The sequence below is a fragment of the Spinacia oleracea genome, chromosome 4 (assembly GCF_020520425.1).
Source record: "Spinacia oleracea cultivar Varoflay chromosome 4, BTI_SOV_V1, whole genome shotgun sequence".
NCBI classification, from domain to species: domain Eukaryota; kingdom Viridiplantae; phylum Streptophyta; class Magnoliopsida; order Caryophyllales; family Amaranthaceae; genus Spinacia; species Spinacia oleracea.
In genome coordinates, this window is record NC_079490.1 from 7,980,666 (window position 1) to 8,001,744 (window position 21,079).

Sequence of the window (21,079 nt, forward strand, 5' to 3'; positions counted from 1 at the left end):
TTCAAAAGTTGCCTAATCACAGCTGATTAAAATAATATAAAAAAAACAAAACAAAAGTTCCTGGTCAAGGTGGAAACAAATCACTAAAAGCTTTTCATAACAAAAATTAAAATTACAAATCACTAAAGCTAAGGAAACTGCAAAACAAAACAAAAAAAGAAGATGATTATACACATGAAATCACTCAAGAAAGCAGCCCAACTTGCTCACACAATGAATACAAAAAATTCACAGCTGAAAAACATATGAAAGCCCCTCAGACAGTAGTAAGTATGGTAAACATGTCCCAGCAAAGCCATTTGACCTCCTTCAAATTGTATTCCCAAATGTACAACTTAGATGCCGGTGTCTCGAGATAATGCTGGTGTCTGAGTATGATAATTGATAAATAACTGAAAAACTCGAGACTGACTGTTTTACCCCTCGGCAGAATCAATATTTACAGTGTCAGGACTCGGACAATGAGTGAAGAGTTCCGACTCATTCTGGCCAAAGAGGAAACCACCGTCAACCAACCAACCTACACGGCTTTCATAAGATATGAAACAAAGAAAAAAGGACAAACACGATCCCTTCATCCTGGTTTTTTCCATTCCATTGAGTTTTTTTTGCTGATAAAGTTACAAATACTCTAATCCAGAGTAATTGAGGCGATTAATCAGACTGTATGCTCACCTTTATCCTTTTCCTATCTCCAAAAGCACTCAATAACAATGCCACTTCGATCAAAGTGCTTCAATCGAGAGCCAATTCTGTATGTATGGCCATGTCAAAACAACAAGTGTGACATCACAATATCCCATTTAAAACTCTCTGATAATAATCATATTGTCTCGTTCGCCATGCGTCTAAGCTGCTGCTTATCAAGGATAGTACCAAGGAGACACATTGCTGTTAATCACCAATACATATACGTTATTTTATCGAAAATTAATTTGAGGCAACTACAGAAAGAGAAGAATGTGATTAATGAAACCACCAAACCTCTTCAGTAAGGCTTAAATGGAAACGTTTTCTCAAATTTTGAATAGTTCGCAGGCCACCTTTAAAGCACGGAAATCCAGAATCCTAAAATTGGAAACATAGTGCAAGTACACATGAACAGGCATCAGAAGAACAGACAAGAATTGCATCCAAATAACAATTAGGCTTTGCGGGAATAAAACTAAAATAAAGAATTTCATCCATATGACAATATGGCCAAAGTCCTTGGGGATAAAGAAGTTACAAAGCAGAAAGAATGATCATGGTAATTCTAAGTTGAAAATTAAGTTTAGGAACAAAAAGAAAACAACTGTGATAATATAATAATAAGCGAGCGTGTGGTGAGAAGAACAGTGAGCATTTCTATTTCTGTAGTCACAATGAATCCTACTTATCTAACTTAAAAAGTCAATAAAACAAAATTATTGTAAAAGGACGGAAGAACAAATAGGATAAATAAAATGTGCTGAATTATTTGACTCTAACCTGCAGCATCTCCACAAGAAGGATTATTCGCTCTGCATGCTTGCGGCACGTGAGAAAACCTTGTATGCAAAGAACCTGAATCCATAATATGCTTTGTTAACAAAATACTCTTGTTACTTATTTTGAGGCTGCAAAAGAGAGGGATACTTACTTTAAAGTAATCAAAAAATTCACTGGGAATTCCTTCAGCATCAGAATCCATCACCTAGAAAAAATAAAAATAAATCAGCAGTCACATCAAGGCCAAACTAACAGAATTGTGAAAACATATAAATCAAACTAAGAGGATTGAGCATAAAAACGAAACAATGATACCCTGAAACTGTACCTCAAGAAGTTCACGAGTCAATTTAAAAGGTGCACTTTCAAAATTAACACCTCCAGGAGAGTTTGATAGCAAGAATCCAAAATCAATATGTATAATATGTCCCTCTTCATCCAACAAAAGATTACCATTGTGCCGATCTTTGATCTATGGAACAAAAGAACCACATCGTGAAACAATAGAGTCAGCAATTATGATTTTATTGGCAAACTACACGTCTTTATAAATCAAATAGGGATAGGGGGCAACAGAATTTGAACCCGAGCACAATGGTAAGCCAGCAATCATATAGCTAATTTCGTGATGACAAGGTAGCTTGGTGATGCAAGAGAAGAAAAGACAATTACAACTGGAAAGTGGATTCATTTGGCAGCAACATATACCTGTAGAAGGTAGCAGACAAGAGAGTACCCCGCCATACTTTCCACGAAATTTCTCTGCCAAAAATGCAAAAGAGGCAAAGGCCATTCAACTAGTCGAATAAGTAATATATAATTCAAAAATACAAATGCTAACTTTGGAGCAAGAAAAACTCAAAAGGTCTTTACTCTTTACCAAAGCAAGAAAAAGTAGAGAAATACGCATTGACCCGACTATATTAATCGATTCCATACACGTTTGGTAATATTTAAAGTATACATACATTGGGGCAAAACAAGAACAGGCCATAAGACCAAGTAAAATAAAATACAGACAATCCTATAAAGTATATATGCATATATATCAATGTTCTCGACCAATTAAGTACCAGATAATAAAGCACAATATTATCTACTTTAGAAGCAAAATTGAACCAGGAGCAAATAAACTAAGTTATGTCAGCTTGTTATTAAACAACTAAAATCCCTCAAAAAGAACAAAAATAAAATTTAGTCGATACCATGAAATGGGCCAGTCCTGCAAAAGGTTTCACAAAAGAGCCACCAATTTGACAAGTATCTTCCAACCACCACCACCAAAGCTAGGATTTGGGAAGGTCTACTTTATTCTAACATGTCAAATACTCCCTCCGTTTCGAAATAATGGGGGACAGTTTACTTTTTCACGCTTGCCAATGTAAATGTTTGGACATTAATATCTCTAATTTTTTATTCGTAAATATTATAAAACGTGATATTCCGAAAGCACATATCGAAACGAATCAAACAAGACCTCACACGACTATATTTTTTTCTTATCAATAAACCAGAAATGATAGTCAACTTGAAATTTGTGAATAGTGTCAAAAGTCAAAGTGTTCCTGTTATTTAGAAACGGGGGGACTAACTTATAATTCAGTAAACATACAAAAACCACAACTTTTTAGAGTCTGTTACTCTGTTTTACTAGCATGGAATAACTAGTACTCCGTAATACATAACTTAAAGTTTAGGTGACCACTTTATGATTAACAATGTTGTTAACCCATAAACACGGGAACTATATGTTCCGGTAAACAATAAACAAAGTTCTCCAATCACATAACAATAAAAAATAGGCTCTGAAAAACTAATGGGAACGTTGCTGAATGTTCCAAAAAATTCCAATTCATTGAACCAAGGGGAATGGCTATGAGTCTATGACGGAGAAAAAAAAAAGAGAAGCTTCCCACACCATTAATTGCTGTTGGGGAAAAGAAAATCATGAAAAAGTACCTTCTTTTTAACAAAGCAGTGCAAGTAGCAAGTGGGTGCTATGTGACAGAATATGCAAAACTTATTATTTTTATTTCAAATCGAAAAAAACACCAAAAGTAGTCACATGAAAAAATTGTAAATTTTGACTTTGGACCTAGGGCAATCATCTTCACCATCGGCATGTTTACCTACATATCTCAACTATCATCCACTGCCAGTTTTTCCCTTATTGACACAGCCATAAGGCAAATACCCACTGCCACAAACCTCTAAAAACTTTGCCCTCAGGTTTACAGGCACTAACCACAAACGCACCCGTGTTTTACTTAAACCAACTAGGTTCACTTCAAAAAAGGACAAGAAAATTAAAGGAAACGAGATATTACATTATAAATAAGCAACAATAAAGGCAGTTTGCATGTTCTTAATCAAATACGATTTCAAAAAATTACAGGCAAGGTGCCAAAGTACCTGAGCAAGCTTAAAACTTGGAGAGTTCTCTTGATACTTTGCATTGAAGAAATCACGCAAACTTGTGACATTAGAATATCTACTCTTAATTGAATGAATTGAGGCCTGTGCACAACAGAGCGAATTAGGCACAGCAGGTGATTCCTCAAGATAAAGTAACTACTAGCATCAATATAGCAAGTTACCGTGTCAGGTATTGTCTCAATAAGAGCAGTATAAGATGAGGTCACCAAGACCTCATAAGGGCGCAGCCAAAGAGGGAGTCCAGCTTCTTGAAAAATATCTGGAGTAGCAAAATTTCAAGAAGGGGAATCAGAAAAGGAAACACTAACATGGCAATCTGTAGCTTGTACAATAGCTGAACAGTAAAGGCCAGGAATCAGGATAAAAACAAATTTAGGTCATAAATTTTGGCTAATGACCTTCAGATTTCAGAATAAGTCATAGGACATTTGGACCATAACCTAAAACAAATAATAGAGGCGACCTGAAATGGTTTAGCACAGATTCATCACACCAGATTTTAAGTAGAATCAATTAAGAAATACGAGGTTTCTTTTTCTAGGCATTGGTGGTATAAGGGCATTTGTGTACTATTGCTGCATATGATCCACGGAGTACTTAATAATTATAACTTCTCATTAAATGTTGTGTAGAAAATCTTCAGTGTGAGTCTGTGTCAACGCAAATTAATCTCCATCTTCGAAATCTTGGATAAGGCTACGTCCAAAACAATTAAGCACTAAGTCTTTAACTCCTTGTTCTTTTTCTTTTAAGATTTTTTTTTAAGGAAAAACAAGTTCATATGAGCTCATATATGGGACAAGGAAACAATCTATGTCGTATTTCGCATTTTCATTAACCGTAAGACTAAGAGACTTAATTAGAACACTAAAGAAAATATAAACGCCTATGTGTTTAAGTTCTGTAGTATGTAGTATCCATTATCCTCGATTGGAGATGTATGATTTTTTTATGTAATTTACTACTCCTTTCATTTTCCTAAGTTCTATTCACTTTCTGTTTTGAGGTGTTTTTCTAAGTTCTACGCACTTTTAGTCTTTTACTTTATTCTATTTATGTCAACCTTTTATTCATATTATATCACTTCCCACCCAGCTTTGTGGATCCAATAATATTTAATAATTATCTTACTTTCTACATCTCTCCTTAAAGCAAATGTACCCACGTTGTCTCCTACTTTAGTTCTCCTTGGTTTCCGTTGCTACAATAACTGAGTAGGACTCATAAAAAAAGAGGGAGTAGATCAGTTTTTTCCTTGATTCCCCCTCCCCCCCCCCCCCCCCCACAAAAAAGGTCATGCTGGTATAGTGGTATGATTTTCAACTCCCATACCTTGCCAACAAAATTTTAGCTCTATGGTTTTGGATCAAGTCGTAGATATGTATTTAACTATTTACCCAACACTACTGAACATGAAAGGTTCGAGATAGATTTTAGAGGAAAGAGAAAGAGGAATATCTGTTGGCAAGTTTAATGAACTTGGTTGACACCATCTACGATCTAACAAGCTTTGCAATTTGGGATGTAGGATCTGGTTAGTGGCTCTTGGGTGCGACCCGTAATCCGGGTAGTTGGAATTTTTTATTCAATAACACTTGCGCATAAACCATTTGTGCTAACCAGAAATCCTCCGCCCATTCATTTGTAACAAAAATCCTACCAGCTCTCCAAGCAACATTTTCCCGCCCCTTGAAAAAGCCACACACATTACGCATCCACGAGTAACACTTTCTCTCATAAAGTAACTGATGCACATCAAAATCTATACCTGTAACCCACCTTGAAAGAACACACCCTACACAGCCCAATGAAAGGGTCCAGAACGGTAATAAATAGAGAAAACCCCAGTTAGGGTAACCTGAACAAGTGTTTTGACTATTAAATAGATAGACTTCGTCTACAACTTACACCTAGCTTTTCCAGCACCATGACTTGCACTCTAAAGCCCCAAACACCAATTAATGGAGAAAAATGCTAAAGTGAAAATGTATAAAGCAAACAATCATAGCAGCCAGACTATAAATATGGGGAATTTTGATTTAAAAAAAGGGTCCCAACTATGGCATATTTTTTATTCTCAACAATAGGTTAACTGAGAATAGTCCCAACACCCAACTACGGAAGATGCATTCTCACATTAGTCCCTAACCAAAACAAACCTTTTAAACATGTTAAGAACAGTTACATGGCATATTTTAACTGGTCTTTATGAATTTTATAAACATAATTAAATTTATCTCCCTCTCCACATACAGTATTCCTCCCCACTACCCTTTATGCACATAGCTACCCTCCGGAACTGCTCCATAAAACTGCTTAGGAATAAGCTGCTCCGGAAAAGGGGCCAAGGACCAACTAGCGTCAAAAGGTTGTTGTCATCTTCACCATCAATGGGATAATAAAGAAACTCCATAGATTTCAACCCTCGGACTAAACTGGTTAAAGATGCAAGATCTTACTGTCTTGATGTAAGTTTCTAAATAGAATTTATATTCATGGTAGTTTATGGATGTTATTACTCCCTCCGTATTTATTTAAGAGATACACTTGGCCGGGCACGGGTATTAAGAAGAAAAATTGAATGAAATAAAGTAATAAAACAAGTGGGGTTGGGGTAGATATTTTAATAAGTAAAACAAGTGGGGACCATGTCATTTTAGAGGGGTGGGGGGTGGGGTGTAGTTCTGAAATTATTTGTTTAATAGGGTGGTGGGACATAGGATACATTAGATAGATTATTTAATTAGATGGTGGGGTTGATAAATTACTAAAAATAGCAAGTGTATCTCTTAAATAAATACGGCCGGAAAAGGCAAGTGTATCCCTTAAATAAATACGGAGGGAGTATTATTGTACTTGTTGTTACCGTGAATACCAACCAAACTTAGTGATATTCAGTCAAGGATATTAAAGAAAAATTTTGAACTTTAAGCAATTAATGTTATGTTTGTTGGATATAATTATTGATTATCCTCTCAAAGTATTATTCTCTTTGGATTTATACACTAGTCTTTGGTATCGTGTGAAAGAAATGGAAAAATTATGGTTGTCGTCTACGTTTGAACTTGAAGATCAAGTGACGGCGAGGAGAGTTTACTGAGATTGTTCCTTTCCTAGATCAAATATGTGAATGCGAGGCTGCGGGTGGATGAGGAAAAGAAGGCTAAGGAGGCTAACTAGCTGAGGAGGGTGTTGGCGGAGGAGGGGGTTGCGAGGTGGAAATCGTGGAATGAGTCTGGAGGATAGGCTAAGCAGGCTAACTCGCCGCGCAAGGGGAGAGAGAAAGTCTAAAAATAACAATTTACCTGCTCTACAAGTTAAAGGTCAATAAGAACTGATTTTAAACGAATAAACGATGCCATAAAAAGATAGGACAATTCTTAGTCAATCACCAGGTCAGACTTTTTAAAAGAACGGAAATAGCTGGGACAAGGGGAGAGAGAAAGTCTAAAAATAACAATTTACCTGCTCTACAAGTTAAAGGTCAATAAGAACTGATTTTAAACGAATAAACGATGCCATAAAAAGATAGGACAATTCTTAGTCAATCACCAGGTCAGACTTTTTAAAAGAACGGAAATAGCTGGGACCAACAGAATTTTGTATAACCATAGAATTCAATGATAATAACGAACCATAAAAGTGAGAGATAAGCTGTACAGCCAAATGCTCCTGCCTGCAATCATCACCGCTCTTCACAATAACCTACAAAAATAATAAACTGAAGTCTCTTAATGGGCTGATAGTATGGGTGCAGCAAACATAACTAGGTGTATCGCCAAGATATTTTATGACCTAACTAAGATAATGAAGTCAGAAACATGTACCACCACAGCAACAAACAAACAAACAAAACACTGACAACTTGAATCAAAAACAACTCGGTTAAGATAGTCTGTAAAGTCTAGAGACAAGTAATACCAATTTCTGTTGCTTTAATAGATTATTATGATCCCACCACCCAACCACCGAGAGAGGAGAAGAGAGAAAGCATTTGAAGTCAGGTGGAGATTCATAGCAATTGTAAAATAATTTTTTTCCTCAGTTCATGAAATTTGTTCAATCTCCATGGAAGGTGCCTTAACGTTTAACTGCATATGTTAAGATGTCTTCGACATTAAGCATATTAGCAAAGAACTACCTAAAATGATAATGAACACCACTTCTCACTATTCAAACATCAGTAGAAGGTTGACTAAAGTGAACAATGATAGTAAACACCACTTCTCAAAATTCAAATACGAGTATAAGTTGACTAAAGTGAAGAAAGTCAGAGAGGATCATCATCTTCAGCAGTGAAAATGCTAACTGCAAGGCATCTTACATACATTTTAAAGAGGTCACAGTTCAGCAGTGATTGAATTAACATTTTAAACAAAAAAAAAAGAATCAGAATAAAAAGTGATGACTGCGTCACTTACAGAGCGCAAATCCCAACCAGGTAATATTCCATGAACTGAAGCTTTGCGGATCCTCTCCTTTTTCACTTCCCAAAGTTCACCAGACAATGCATCAGTGGGCTTTGGAGGACCACCATTTGCAGCCTGCACAGCGTGTAAAACCACAAGAATGACTAAGTTCGCCTTTCAGAAACAATAATGCTGAAAAAAACAAATATGCAAGGAATTGATAAGAACCTTATGTTGTTCATCCGGAGATTCTTGGCTGCTCCCTTTCAGAGATAACCCAAGAGGAGCTTCCCCTTTAGCTGCTGCAGCCTGTATACAAAGTAAAATTAGGAGTGTTTCAAAGCAAATGATAAACAAAATAAAAATAAAATAAAAACTTGTGATAAAGAGGCCAAAATATTAGAAGGAAATACAGAAATTAATCTGTTCTCATAAGAAAAGGTTTCTTTGAAACAAATGAGTTAACACAGTCAGAAAGCAGACACAGCATCCTCAGCAAAAATGAAAACAACAAAACCGAAATGGAGTATTCAAGACAAAAAATATAATGACCAACCCACATCAAAAAAGCACAAAGGAGGAAAACTTAAAGCTCACGCCATCAGTAATCATCCGTTTCGTAAAGTTCCAACTCTTCTTCGCAGTTATCTTTCTCTGTCTTCAAAAAAGGACTATCAGATCCGTGAATTGCATAAAGGCTTTTCTCAGCAGCCCATGTCCCAGCAGGACAGTGTATATAAGAAGGATAGGTCGGGTAGTTGGTTGGAGTTCAATAAATTAAATCTCAATACTATTTAATAGCAGAAATCCCTCCAAGAGGAGGAAAAGGACTCTACCAACTCAAATAAGCTTCTGAGATTCCTTCATGCCACAATCACACTACCTTAAAAGTCACCAAAAGTTCACTCCTCCGAAGACCAAAGTTAACTGGGTTAGCTCCCAAAACCAACAGAACTTTTTAAAGTTCTCAGATGATAATACCCGCCAATCCTCTGCGTTCAACTCAAAATTTCAGAACAAATGCCATGAAAAGGAAATTATGTCACTATGCAAACGCTGATGACCTCTATCTCACCAACCTCATATCACATAACTCATAGACTCGGTGAGATAGCTCCTACATGATTGACCATCAATCTACATTTTCAAAAGTGTTGAGTTTACTCTCGACCGTCCCTATGTCCGTACAAAAATCCTCATCCTCATAAGGACCTTAAACTTCCAAATAACTTTCAGGTTGGGCAAGCAGTTGAAAGAGGTATTTACCACAGGTATTTAACAATCGAAAAAAGGCATGTCAACCACATAGAAGAAACACCGACATTAGAGGAAAGCCAGAGCGGAAGCAGATGCAGATATCGGTATTTGCTAAAGGCAGAAACCTCAAAGGTTGTAGCAAAATATGCCAACTTCATATCGATGTTACAATAGAAGTTCCAATCTAAAATTAACTGACTCAACAAGGAAATAATAGAAACCAAGTGAAAAGGACAGAACTCAAAAAGTATCATTCTCGGGAACATAAATAGCATACAACAGGGGGAGATAAACAAGTGAAAGTAAAGCACCCAAACAATATACTGGAATGAAAACAAACAAGCACAATTTCGCACCTTTACTTCTTCCATCGCTATCATACTCGGAACACGCCGATGCTCTTTTCTACGAGGTGGCTCTTGATCCTCTATGTCTTCAAATCTAAGTCTAGGATCAGCTGTCAACACAACTCTGACGTACTCCAGATCAGCAAGTTGCCCAAATCTCAACAAATTACTCTGTCCATGGAATGGCTGATCACAGCATTGATCCTCCACTGATAGGCTAACACTAACAAACTTCACTTTCGCATCCATGAACTGACCCATGGCTCGATCAATCACTTGAGAGGTTGACTTTGACATCCTGTCATCATTATGGTAGGCCTCTTGTACTGTCCCCAATGGATAAGCCCATGGAGGTGGTTTTGGCAATAGTGCGTCTCCATTTGCTAGAGGAATTCCTCCCTTAGATAGCTTTTGTGAGTTTGATGTATCTTTGATATAACTGAAAAAGATTTTAGATGTTTCTAGACATTACACGGGCATGGAAGTCTCACAAATAGAAACTGAAAGAGAGAAAAATTACCTTGGCGCTTCACATTTCAAAACCTCTACACAAATAAGGTAAGGTGCTTTTTCGCGGGAATTCAAAAGCACTGCTTCATCTTCAGGTATATTAAGCACACGATAAACCCCTTTCCCCATCGGAAAGCATACTCCTGCCAACAATGTGAATCGCCTTATGCATCAAAAATAACTAAAACAGAAAGCAGGAAACATCAATGTAATTTACACAAATACATTAGTTAGATGCATAGGAGCTGAACAGCCTCAAAACATGCATAGACCCAAACACTGGAACAACCATGTGTGTGCCTTGTCATAGAAAGAGCATAACGAATTCAACAATGATGGTGCTTCTTCCACACGTTATCATCCAAAGTCACAAATACATATATCTATTACTGTGTTACTCTTCCACTAGCAAAGTATAAACTCTCTACTACTTGAAGATAAAATAGTGGCACAATTGAGCAATGGAGAATGTGAGTCAACCACATGCAACAAATAAGGCCTTTCTGCTATAGTGTTGTTCATCTACGAAGACTTCAAAATTATAAATATCTTAACACGTGCGGAAAAAAGATTAAAAAGGATGATCACTGGAACACATTTCCAAAAAATAATTTCTCAGGTATCTTGTTTACAATACAATTAAATTGAAGTTGTTGTTACCTCCGCCAGCCTGAGCTTCAGCCACATGGGAATTGATCTCTGCGAGGGACTGGATATATAGGCATTACATATCAACAACTGAATGCATGAGAAACTAGGCTGCAGTTAAAAGCACAATTCAAAAATGCAAAACAAAATAACCAACCTCACGAAGTGCACATTTGCGATCTTCGACTGGAAACACATCCACCAAGCCGAAGGAAGTTTCACACAATGCATGTACAAATTCCAATGACTCGTGATATGCTCCTTTACGGAACTGTGACGCAGCACCATTTGGGAGTGGAGGCTTTGAGTTTGTTTTTTGATTCTGTTGGGAGGGTGAGCCGACTGAACCAAGATTTTTCTGTCACATTAAATGACAATGTAATAAAGATAAACATGAAATAACCCCTACAATAGTAACCCCTACAATAATAACATAAGTTGAGAAAATGCTAGCGTAAGAAGACGTAAGCAACTCAACAATCAACAGTCAGAAACATTACAATGCAGCCACTCCATATTCAAAAAGAATGCAGCAGGGACAAAAATCTAGGCATTACAGAAGGCCAGTTTTCATAATTTGCTAATAGCAAAACTCTTTCCAAATATTTTAACACTAATTATCATTACATTGCCATTCAACTTGTCCACTTTCAGCAAAGACAAAAGTTACCAATAACTGATTAAAATACACTTTAGTAAACTACTTATCTGGAGAAGGAGTTGAGCGTAGTACAACAGTCGACAATTCTTATCATACTAAAAGAACACATTTCAGAAAGACAATAGTAACTTTTAAGTCAAACAATCAAACAATATTGTGTAGATGAGTTAAAGCCACCCTAAGCACAGTTGCGGAACTCTATGCTAATTATAAATCTTCATCTATGTTCTTTCAAGATTCAAATGGAATGGAAAGGCAGTATCAACTAACCTCTTTTATCTTTTTTAGGCCAAACAGCTCAGAGTCTTCCACAGATCTATCACGATCTCGAAACAATTTGCGGAAGAAGTTCTCTGTTCCTGGACTACCTTCAAAACCATTTCCATCTAAAGCTGCAGTCTTTGCCTCTTCAGGATGTACGCGAAACAACCTGCGGAACAGAGGGAAATCTGAAGGTTCCTCATCATCACCACCGGCACGGATCTTGTCTTCATCATTGAGGATGTCATTGACATTTTTCTTCTCCTCAGGCTTCTCCTTAAAAAGTTTGCGGAAAAAACCTTCTTTCTCATCATCTTCATCATCTTTCCTCTCCTTTCCATCCTTCTTATCCTCAGATTTTTCCTTGAAAAGCTTCCGGAAAAATCCATCTTTATCATCATCCTTAACCAACTTGGAACCGCTTTTGTCTTCATCTTCATTTCCCTCATTTCCATCCTTTTTATCCTCAAACTTGTCTTTAAAAAGCTTCCTGAAGAATCCTTCCTTCTCTTCATCCTCAATAAATTTCCTAGTCCCATCTTTGTCTTCTTCATCATTTCTCTCATTGCCATCCTTCTTATCATCAAAAACTTCCTTGATAATTTTCCGGAAAAAGTTCTCTTTCTCATCATCATCTATTGATCGAGAAACTGACCTCTCTTCAGAATCACTTTTACTGTCACGGAAAAGCCGCTTAAAAAAACCCTCTGAACTCGCAGTCAACTCATCATCCTCATCTTTACTATCTCTCATCAGCCTCCGAAAGAATCCATCCTTCTCTGAGTCATCATCTTCTTTCTCAGCCGACTTTCTAAAGAGCAATGCATCCCTGACTTTCTGACCTGGCATAAACTTTTTAATAAACTTGTTGTTCTCATCAGGTGACATCTTCCCACTTTCATCTCCCACATTAGACCCTGATGAGGGCGAGAACGAGAATGACTTCTGCATTGGCGGGGATGAAGTCAACGACAACAGTCGTTGTTTCGAAGAAAGCAACTTGTTTAGCATCTGATTCTTACCCCCAGACCCGACCACCTCACTTGGAGGCCTAATAAGAGGCGGCCACTCACCCATCAATGTGGCCGCAATCTGGCATCTCTCTTGGATCCTACTAATCCCTTCATTATCATCAGAATCCTCAATCTCAGCCATCAAAAACCATTGTACCTTCAATGCAATCTTAAGAGACTTTGATGCCACATCGATCACAAACTTATCCAATGATGGACTCGGTTTATGCACCATCATATAACAAATTTGAAACAAGTAGCTCTCGATTCCAGATAAAGGAAGTGTATACATTCGATTACACAAGTAATCCCGGACACCCGAGTGCTCATGCTTATACAAGTAACTAACAGCAATCCACTCACAGAAAAACGCAGAATCGAAAAACCGAATAAGCCACCCATTCTCTCCTACACTTTCACTACTAGCAATCAAGTTATTCCTAATAATCTCCCTAGGAAACTCATCCGGCTCTCCAATAGTTATCCCTAATAAACGAACCATTTCCTCAATTTATTCAAACTTTCACTACTAGCATCATCACAAAACCCTAACCCTAAATTTCATCATTCTTCGCACTAATTTAACAAAACCCTGGCAGACATTGACGACTGCCAGGGGAGGTAAATTATGATCTTTTTTCCCTAAAAATTATCAGATAATAATTGAATAATTAAAATTCCAGTTGAACTGTACGATGCAGTTGCAGAAATTCAAATTAAATAAAAATTGAAGATTAAGATGATGAATTGATGATGAAGATTTTGGATCGGAGCTTACAGATGTTAGAGAGAGAAACTTTAGGTGGAAGGAGAAAGAGGAGAGAGAAGATCGCCGGAAATTGGTGCCGAACACGTCAGCAGGAGCGGATTTCCCGGCTGGAGGACGGTCGCCGGAGTCGTTTGGTGCTGCTGTTGTGTCGTCGTTGCTTAGAGAGAGGAGAGAGAAAGAGAGGGGAATTTTTTTCGATAAACTTTTGTTTCCTTTTTCGAAAAAGGCGGAAGATGGGACGAAGGATCAAATTTCGGTTCATTATTCAAAAACTATTTTTATTTTTCCTCGAAACAAAAATATTTATCATTTAAAAATTAATTAATCTGACAGTCAACTTAAATATTTTTTAATTGGAGGAAAAAAAAAAATACACCAAAGAAATGTTGTTTGGGAAAGGAATAGTGAATTCCGAGTTTCATAAATTAAGCATATGAGTTACTTTTCACGGTTTTCTCTTTCTCTGTAGAGTTCTTAGACATTTTATGGTTGTATTTTTTTTTTTCTTATTCCCGTTCTTTGTCTAATGATGTAGATTTAGTCTTTCTATTTAATAGGCTACAGCGCTTCCTACACGATTGACATGAGAAATATGTACTAACAAAAACATATTAACAAGAAACGTTGAGATTTTGCCCATGTCTTCGTGAATCAAGGAAATGATTCACTAATTTTTTGTATACTCCCCATGGACACGTAAAATGCATCACGTTCAACTGTGACTTCTATGCCTTCGTGAAAGAAGGATTTAAATGTGATAAAAAAAAAATCATATATTTTATAATTGAAACCTTACATTGTCCTATAACTTCTTAAAATTTTAGTTTTTCCTCATCAATATCTATATAATGACCTCTAATCCTCTATGTCCTAATGGCATTTGGCTCCACTTTGGTTCGCCCACTAGTGGTTCACCCCCACTTAGAAACTTTTAGAAATTATTGTCGGTCGAGAGTTGTTCTAAGGATGTGTTTTATTTGATTCACTTGATTGGGAAAACGCGATTGTGTGCTACACTTTTGGAGCAAGCCAATCCCATCTGGCGAGATAGTGATATATCCAAAATCTTCGCTTTAAGAACAAAGAAGGGTGGGTATCGAAAGGCGCAACGGATATAGGAGAATCCTTTTGTTCCACCGTAAGTACGTCCTACCATGTCCCACGTAAGAGAAGGGTCCTCTTTTTAGTTGCGTATAAAAGAAAGGCATAAGTAGCTAATCTGAGTCATTATATCCTCTGTGAGCTGAATGTAGCGATTTTATTTCTGGATAAGACAAATAAAAATGGAACTCACTTCACAAATGGATTTTTTTTCCCCCTTAAAATAAGTGGAAATCTGATGAGTAGTACGAGTTCTAAATTTTTAAACCTAATTACTAAAAAACTTTATTTTGCAAAATTGAAAATTCTTACAAAAGCTGCATGACTATGGACTGGAGAATATTTTTCCAGTCTATACCATGCTTGCCTACACATCATCCTTCCAGAGTCTAGCTAGTTCAACCCGTGCCTCACGGCACTGCCCTCGCTTGTAAGTTTATCGCGACAGACAATGCAATCTTACACCATTTTCGCACCTCAAGGATGATGATTTAGTACAGTAATCAGATAATTAATCACAGTCGAGTATGATCAGTTTTCTTGGCCAAATTTCTCATATACAACGCCCCTTTGATGGGAAGAGGCTTCTTATTTTGGCAAAGTATCAGGCAGAATTGTGACAGATGAATTCCCATTTTAGGTAAAGTATCAGCCAAATTTGTGACAGCTGAATTCCCATTTTAGGCAAAGTATCAGGCAGAATTGTGGCAACTGTATTAACTTCAGATTTACAGACCTTTTAGATTATTACCAGGTGTGAATCGTGCCTTTTTCCCGCGATTGATAGATGACTAGAAACTCGAAACAGAAAGGATAGGTTCATGCCGGTATTAATAAAACTGAGATCCTTGAATGTAGCTTCAATCTCAAAACCCTTCATCGATTTCAGATGATATTATTATTATGACAGAACTGAATGTGAAAATACATCAACCTGAAATTTCAGGGTACAGATAAATATAGTGTAACAGTTTTCCTAACTCTACTTAAAACAGCTTAATGCAATTAATCTCTTCTAGGATATATAAACAACAAATCTCACCCTATTTTCACTAATGGCATAAACATAATCAATGGTCACTAATTTGATTACACGGGTTTGTGAGAAACAACCTACAACTGGGCAGCAAGTATTTCATTCCATGTATCAGGAATTCCCGGTAAGCACCAGTGCAGGCAATCTTGAACTCCAGAAGACGGTCTTAAACTATACCGTGATATATGCCCTTCATCTCTAAGTTGAGAAAGAGCCGTTACATCCAACAAATTTACCCTTGTACCCTTAACAGCACTTGCAATAACCTGATCACTCGATTCTTCCTGATTCACTTCACTTCCACGGGCCATAGGAGTTGTATTCTCGCAACTACCTCCCGTGTTCCATTCCCCGTTAAAGAAATGCCGGGGTGAAATTGTCCGGAAAAAGGCCTTAAGCCGGGGATGAGAAGGAAGCTGTGAATCAACCCACTTCGCAACACTATGAATCGTGAGATTCTTAGCGTTCCCGATCATTGCCAGCCTCCTGTTCTGATTAGGTTTCCCGTCAACATACATCACCCATCGATTTGCATTAACCTTACCTCGATTCCAGTGATGACCCGTGTTAAGAATCAAAACATCAAATTGGTGGAGATATTGTTTCAAGAAATACGTGGGACGGTCCAAATGCATGGCAACTTCAGAGGCGGGGTCGTTACTGTTCAGAGGGACTAAGTCACAGAGGCAGGATGACCAGTAGTAGAGTATTGTGGTGTTGGTTTCCGGGAATCGAAATGCCCAACCGTTCGGACGAGCACCGCCTTGTGGGGTACTTAAACCGTACTTTCGTCCCACATCTTGAACTTCGGGAATCTCTTCACCACCAGTAACCATACACATGAGAGACTGGAATTGTTGTCTGCCTAAGGAATCACCAACAAAAGCAATTGTTTTATCCTGCATCCTGCAAATATAAAAATATTGTTTAAAGTTGTGTTTAAAGGTAATTAATCACATCAGATTAGAAAGAATATGTTATTGTTTACATAAAACACCAAAAAAAAAAAACATAAATCAGCGGGAAATTAAGATGACAACTTCCTCACCTTTTCAAAAATGCGGATCTTTCAAAGTCTGGCATGTCACAGTTTGCTGGTTGCCACTTATAAGATTCATAACCAAAATCTGGGCGTTGTGTTAGTCTACAAGCCCACATATCCGATAGCCATTGCTTACATTTAAAGCCAGAATATAATGGTCGCTTTTTGTTCACAGCCCATCTACCCTTTGCATAATTACAAACTGCCAAGGCGAAAACATAATGTCTCAGCATATCACTATATATAATTGCAAGTTAGGCAAAAACATGTCATGCAAGACGCATACAAAATGAACTTTGTATAGGAAGTCATGAATAATCTAAGTATTTTCTACATATGGCATATACAAACTAGAGTTATCCAATGCAACATTTCATAGTAAGATCCCAGCCAATGCAAGAACACAAATGTGAACCACGGTTTAAAATCAAGCATGTCTGTTTTGCAAATTAGAGGAATTAAGACAAAGTGAACTCAATAGAAAGCCGAGTGAACACCAAGATATCATAAAAACACGTTGGGCCATCTGTCACATTCCGGAGCAATAAAGCAAATTCTAATTGCTAAATTACATCCAGGCCTATAAATGCTAAGAAAAAATACAAGACCGCTAAGGATAAAACCAGAAAAAGGGACTCTAAAGTCTAAACAACCGACAATAAGCTATTACCGGTCATAAGCGATAATAATCGAAATGTGAATCAGGTCAAGTAAAACGTAACATTCGGGGCATCAGCAAAAGCGCAAAACCTTGTCATGCATCATGAATTTCACAAAAGATTGCCCTTAAGTATCAAGAAAAGTAACTACCTTTGTTATCAGATGAAGAGTTCTTCCCAGATAAGGATAGTGAAACCCTGACATCCTCTGTAATCACAGAAGACTCTTCGGTCACAGGTTCTGTATCTTCAACAACAGGTATCTGGTGATTTATTTTATCTTCTGTTTCTTCTTTGTTCCCAATGTTGGATATATGTTGTTCTGTAGTTTCTGTTGTTTCTTCTTTGTTCCCAATATTGGATATATGTTGTTCTGTAGTTTCTGTTGTTTCTTCTGTTTCTACGTTTACACGTAGAGGTTCTTGAACAGGTTGATCTTCTGGTTTGTTGAGATCACCAGAGGTGTGCGAAGCTACATCAAACACATCTGAATCAAAAACAATTAGCATACATCAGAACATAAGACAATGGATAAAGGAAAACACAACACTCTAGAAGACTAAAACCACTTGCATGACCAATTAAACCATTCACTTTGTAAGAATTACCAGTCTAAAGTTTAAGTTATGCTTGAAAAAGAACACACCATTTGGTTGTAACTAAGTTATGTAGTCTGTATAATATATATATTCATAAACAGAGTCTTTTATCTAAATATGGAAAAAGAAAATTAATGCCCAAGTCACAGAACACTCCATTCCCCTACTATGTGTATCTAGCAGAACAAATCAACACTTAAAGAACAAAAATAGAAATTCTGATGAACCAAAAAATAATACAGAAGATGCACGAACCTGAAGGTAAAATTAAGTGGTCTTGGGATGATATTATATTTGTGTAAACAGGTCTTCTCTCATAAGACCAAAGAAATACGGTCATACATACGACTGCCAGCAGAGTAAATGAGAAGTGTTTTCCTCGGGCTCTCTGCACATTTCCTCCCTTCATTTCTGTAAATGCACAAACAGCCTGACTCACCACATCTTAGTGCATAACAATTGGGTAAGTTTTTCTACACACCGTCTCTTCAAACTACAGAAAAGGTAACCAAAGAATTAGATATGTAATTTACACAGTACATTGAGCTGAGAAAACAGAACATAAAATTAGCTGATAAATATGAGATCATTTAGATCACAGGGTTTCCAATTCATAGTATGCATGTCTTATTTCATGTATGTATCCTCTGAATGAGCATATTCCGTATTTCCATATACAGAGAGCCGAAAACATGATAAATACGAGAAATCATTATAAGATTAATTAGAGTTTGTTTTGGTGCACTTTGCTGCATCTATTTGCTTGCAAGGATGATATTAAATTTCCTATACATAAACCAAGCTATTGTCATTTCACTATATAGTATACTAGTCAAGTAACTGTACTCGAACTTATATATAGCAACAGTAAAACCCAAAATAGAACCCGTCATAGATGGTAATATCATATGTGAAGTCTAAAGGAGTCGAGATGTATACAGCCTTACCTCTAGCCAGGACAAATTACTACCTAACTCATTCTAAAGAAAATCCCACAATATCCAACTCAACAAATTTAGAAACTTATCTCCTCCTTTCATTATATCTCGCGTTTAATAATCATTTGGTTATCATCATCTAATCTAAACTATAACTAAAAGACAAGAGAAACAACAACTTCTATTCCTAAGCAAATACTCAAAGAAGCAGCTTTCATACAAATAATTACTCTTATATTATTGCCAATTCCTATAGTAAGCTTACTTAACAAATGCAATTATTAGACTAAAAAGGAAGCTGCGACAACGATAATCCAACCGAAAGAACTAATTATAGTCACCATCAACACATGTATCTTCATATCACAACTACTTTTGTTTCAAAACGATCACCTGCCCCCTCAATCCCAAACTTCGTTATCCAATTGTTTAAGCTAAATTACACTATATTGTATTACACCCAAAAAAGGTACTTTCAGAAATTCTTCCAACCACTTTCATGACTGACCAAATCAACTATTAGAACAGAAATAATGATCAATTTAGCAATAACAAGACCCTAATCTTGCAAATTGAACTCCCAATCTTATTGATTTAATCAACTTTCAAGTTTCAACCATCCCAAACCAAACCCCAAATTTAGAAAGAAAAAAAATAACTGCATCAACACAAATTAACCCAGAAAAGTAAAATTGTGCCCGGTGAAAAAAATCAAGCAATTACCACAAATTACGAGGCATCTTACATCTGAAATAAGATACAATCCATGAATCAGAAAACCCCGATTTGATACAAATAGTTACCCCCAAATTAACAAAATTGACAATGCGATTCGTTTAATCTGCTAAACAACATCACAAAAACATAAAAATTCCGAAATGGGTAATTTCTAAATTGAATAAAAAACCCCAGAACAATGCAACATTCAGCTTAAAACTTCCAGAAAAATACAACAAATCTGGGGTTCAAAAAACTACCTGTAGAAATATTACACTCTTCCTTTTTCTGCAAGGTGAAGTTGAGCAAAAGATCCTTTGATTTCCGGCTTGGTTTGGGTTTAGGCTTAGATTCTCGATCAAGAGAGGAAAGAAAGGGTAGAGAGAGAGATTTGAGGCGCATAAATTTGGCGCTTTGCAACAAAGGACCTTGCTTTATGGGTGTCTGAATTTATTTTATTTTGCACCATAAACAATCAAAAAGTTTACAGGAATTAAAGAAATTCAACTGCTGCAATTATTTATAAACAGAAAATAAAAAGGAACATGAGATCCAACTTTCCTAACCATAATACCACTCAGATATTGCCACGTAATATAAATAATTAATTTTCATCCGCCTCATTGTTTTTGTTTTTTGTACTTTTTTTTCCTGAGTTCGATAGTTTGATTTTTATTTCATGCAATATTTTTTTCTTCAATCCAAATTAGTAATTTGAGATTTGACTACTGCCCTAATATGTCCAAATATGGTTCTTACTCGACACAGTTTTCTAGAAACGACTTAAACTCGAAGTATAAATATTTTTCAATTTTAATTGTCTAAAAGTTATAGAGATTTTATTAAAACATCCATGAATTGAATCTAATAAAAGTACTCCATATTATACGAAGTATTTCGTAGATTATTGAAACTTTGTTGTTGAATTTTGCCCTAAAAAGTACAATGATTTTTTTAAGGAACAGATGGAATATAATTATGGAAGTACTTAGTACGGGGTACTACTTTATCATAACCTTAGTGCTTAAATTGTCACCGTATTACATGTATACCGTAAAACATCCAGATTGTGTATAATCCAAATTGCCATAAAAACATCCAAATTTAGCTTCTTTTTCCTATTTATAAATTTTAATGGTAACAAAAGCACGACATTCAGATAGTGTATGCCGTACTACGTGTGTTCACTAGATAATATGGATATTA

At 36.5% G+C, this 21,079-nt stretch overlaps 2 protein-coding genes across 3 annotated transcripts; both read right to left on the minus strand.

The window, feature by feature from the left end:
* LOC110801028 (phosphatidylinositol 4-kinase beta 1) lies at window positions 1-14,023 on the minus strand. 2 transcript variants are annotated; one of them, XR_002536818.2, is made up of 17 exons: window positions 12,009-14,023; window positions 11,235-11,435; window positions 11,090-11,138; window positions 10,440-10,572; window positions 9,929-10,358; window positions 8,544-8,624; window positions 8,328-8,450; window positions 7,542-7,611; window positions 4,068-4,165; window positions 3,883-3,987; window positions 2,179-2,232; window positions 1,799-1,942; window positions 1,622-1,675; window positions 1,471-1,545; window positions 985-1,068; window positions 676-891; window positions 1-485 (listed from the first exon to the last, which is right to left on the minus strand). XR_002536818.2 is itself a non-coding variant. In XM_022006339.2 (17 exons), the coding sequence occupies exons 2-17, from the start codon at window positions 13,512-13,514 to the stop codon at window positions 790-792; spliced, it is 3,309 nt and encodes a 1,102-aa protein (XP_021862031.2). In that variant the 5' UTR covers window positions 13,515-13,654; window positions 13,791-14,023; the 3' UTR covers window positions 1-789. The 2 variants fall into 2 exon arrangements, 1 of the variants encoding a protein (XP_021862031.2); XM_022006339.2 differs by having other exon boundaries at window positions 1-891; window positions 12,009-13,654; window positions 13,791-14,023.
* A 1,714-nt stretch (window positions 14,024-15,737) lies between these two features.
* LOC110801007 (protein trichome birefringence-like 14) lies at window positions 15,738-20,368 on the minus strand. The gene is made up of 5 exons (XM_022006318.2): window positions 20,134-20,368; window positions 18,474-18,711; window positions 17,771-18,106; window positions 16,967-17,162; window positions 15,738-16,824 (listed from the first exon to the last, which is right to left on the minus strand). The coding sequence occupies exons 2-5, from the start codon at window positions 18,625-18,627 to the stop codon at window positions 15,996-15,998; spliced, it is 1,515 nt and encodes a 504-aa protein (XP_021862010.1). The 5' UTR covers window positions 18,628-18,711; window positions 20,134-20,368; the 3' UTR covers window positions 15,738-15,995.
* Between the last annotated feature and the right edge of the window lie 711 nt (window positions 20,369-21,079).

Coding starts and splice junctions, on each gene's coding strand:
- LOC110801028 (XM_022006339.2), bottom strand. CDS start 13,514: ATGGTTCGTTTATTAGGGATAACTATTGGAGAGCCGGATGAGTTTCCT. Junction 10,573..11,089: donor TGAAGCTCAGGCTGGCGGAG/GTAACAACAACT, acceptor CATTGTTGGCAG/GAGTATGCTTTCCGATGGGG. Junction 8,625..9,928: donor TAGCGATGGAAGAAGTAAAG/GTGCGAAATTGT, acceptor CTTTGTATACAG/GCTGCAGCAGCTAAAGGGGA.
- LOC110801007 (XM_022006318.2), bottom strand. CDS start 18,627: ATGAAGGGAGGAAATGTGCAGAGAGCCCGAGGAAAACACTTCTCATTT. Junction 18,107..18,473: donor CCACTTAATTTTACCTTCAG/GTTCGTGCATCT, acceptor TTTTTGATTCAG/ATGTGTTTGATGTAGCTTCG. Junction 17,163..17,770: donor CTCTTCATCTGATAACAAAG/GTAGTTACTTTT, acceptor TCGCCTTGGCAG/TTTGTAATTATGCAAAGGGT.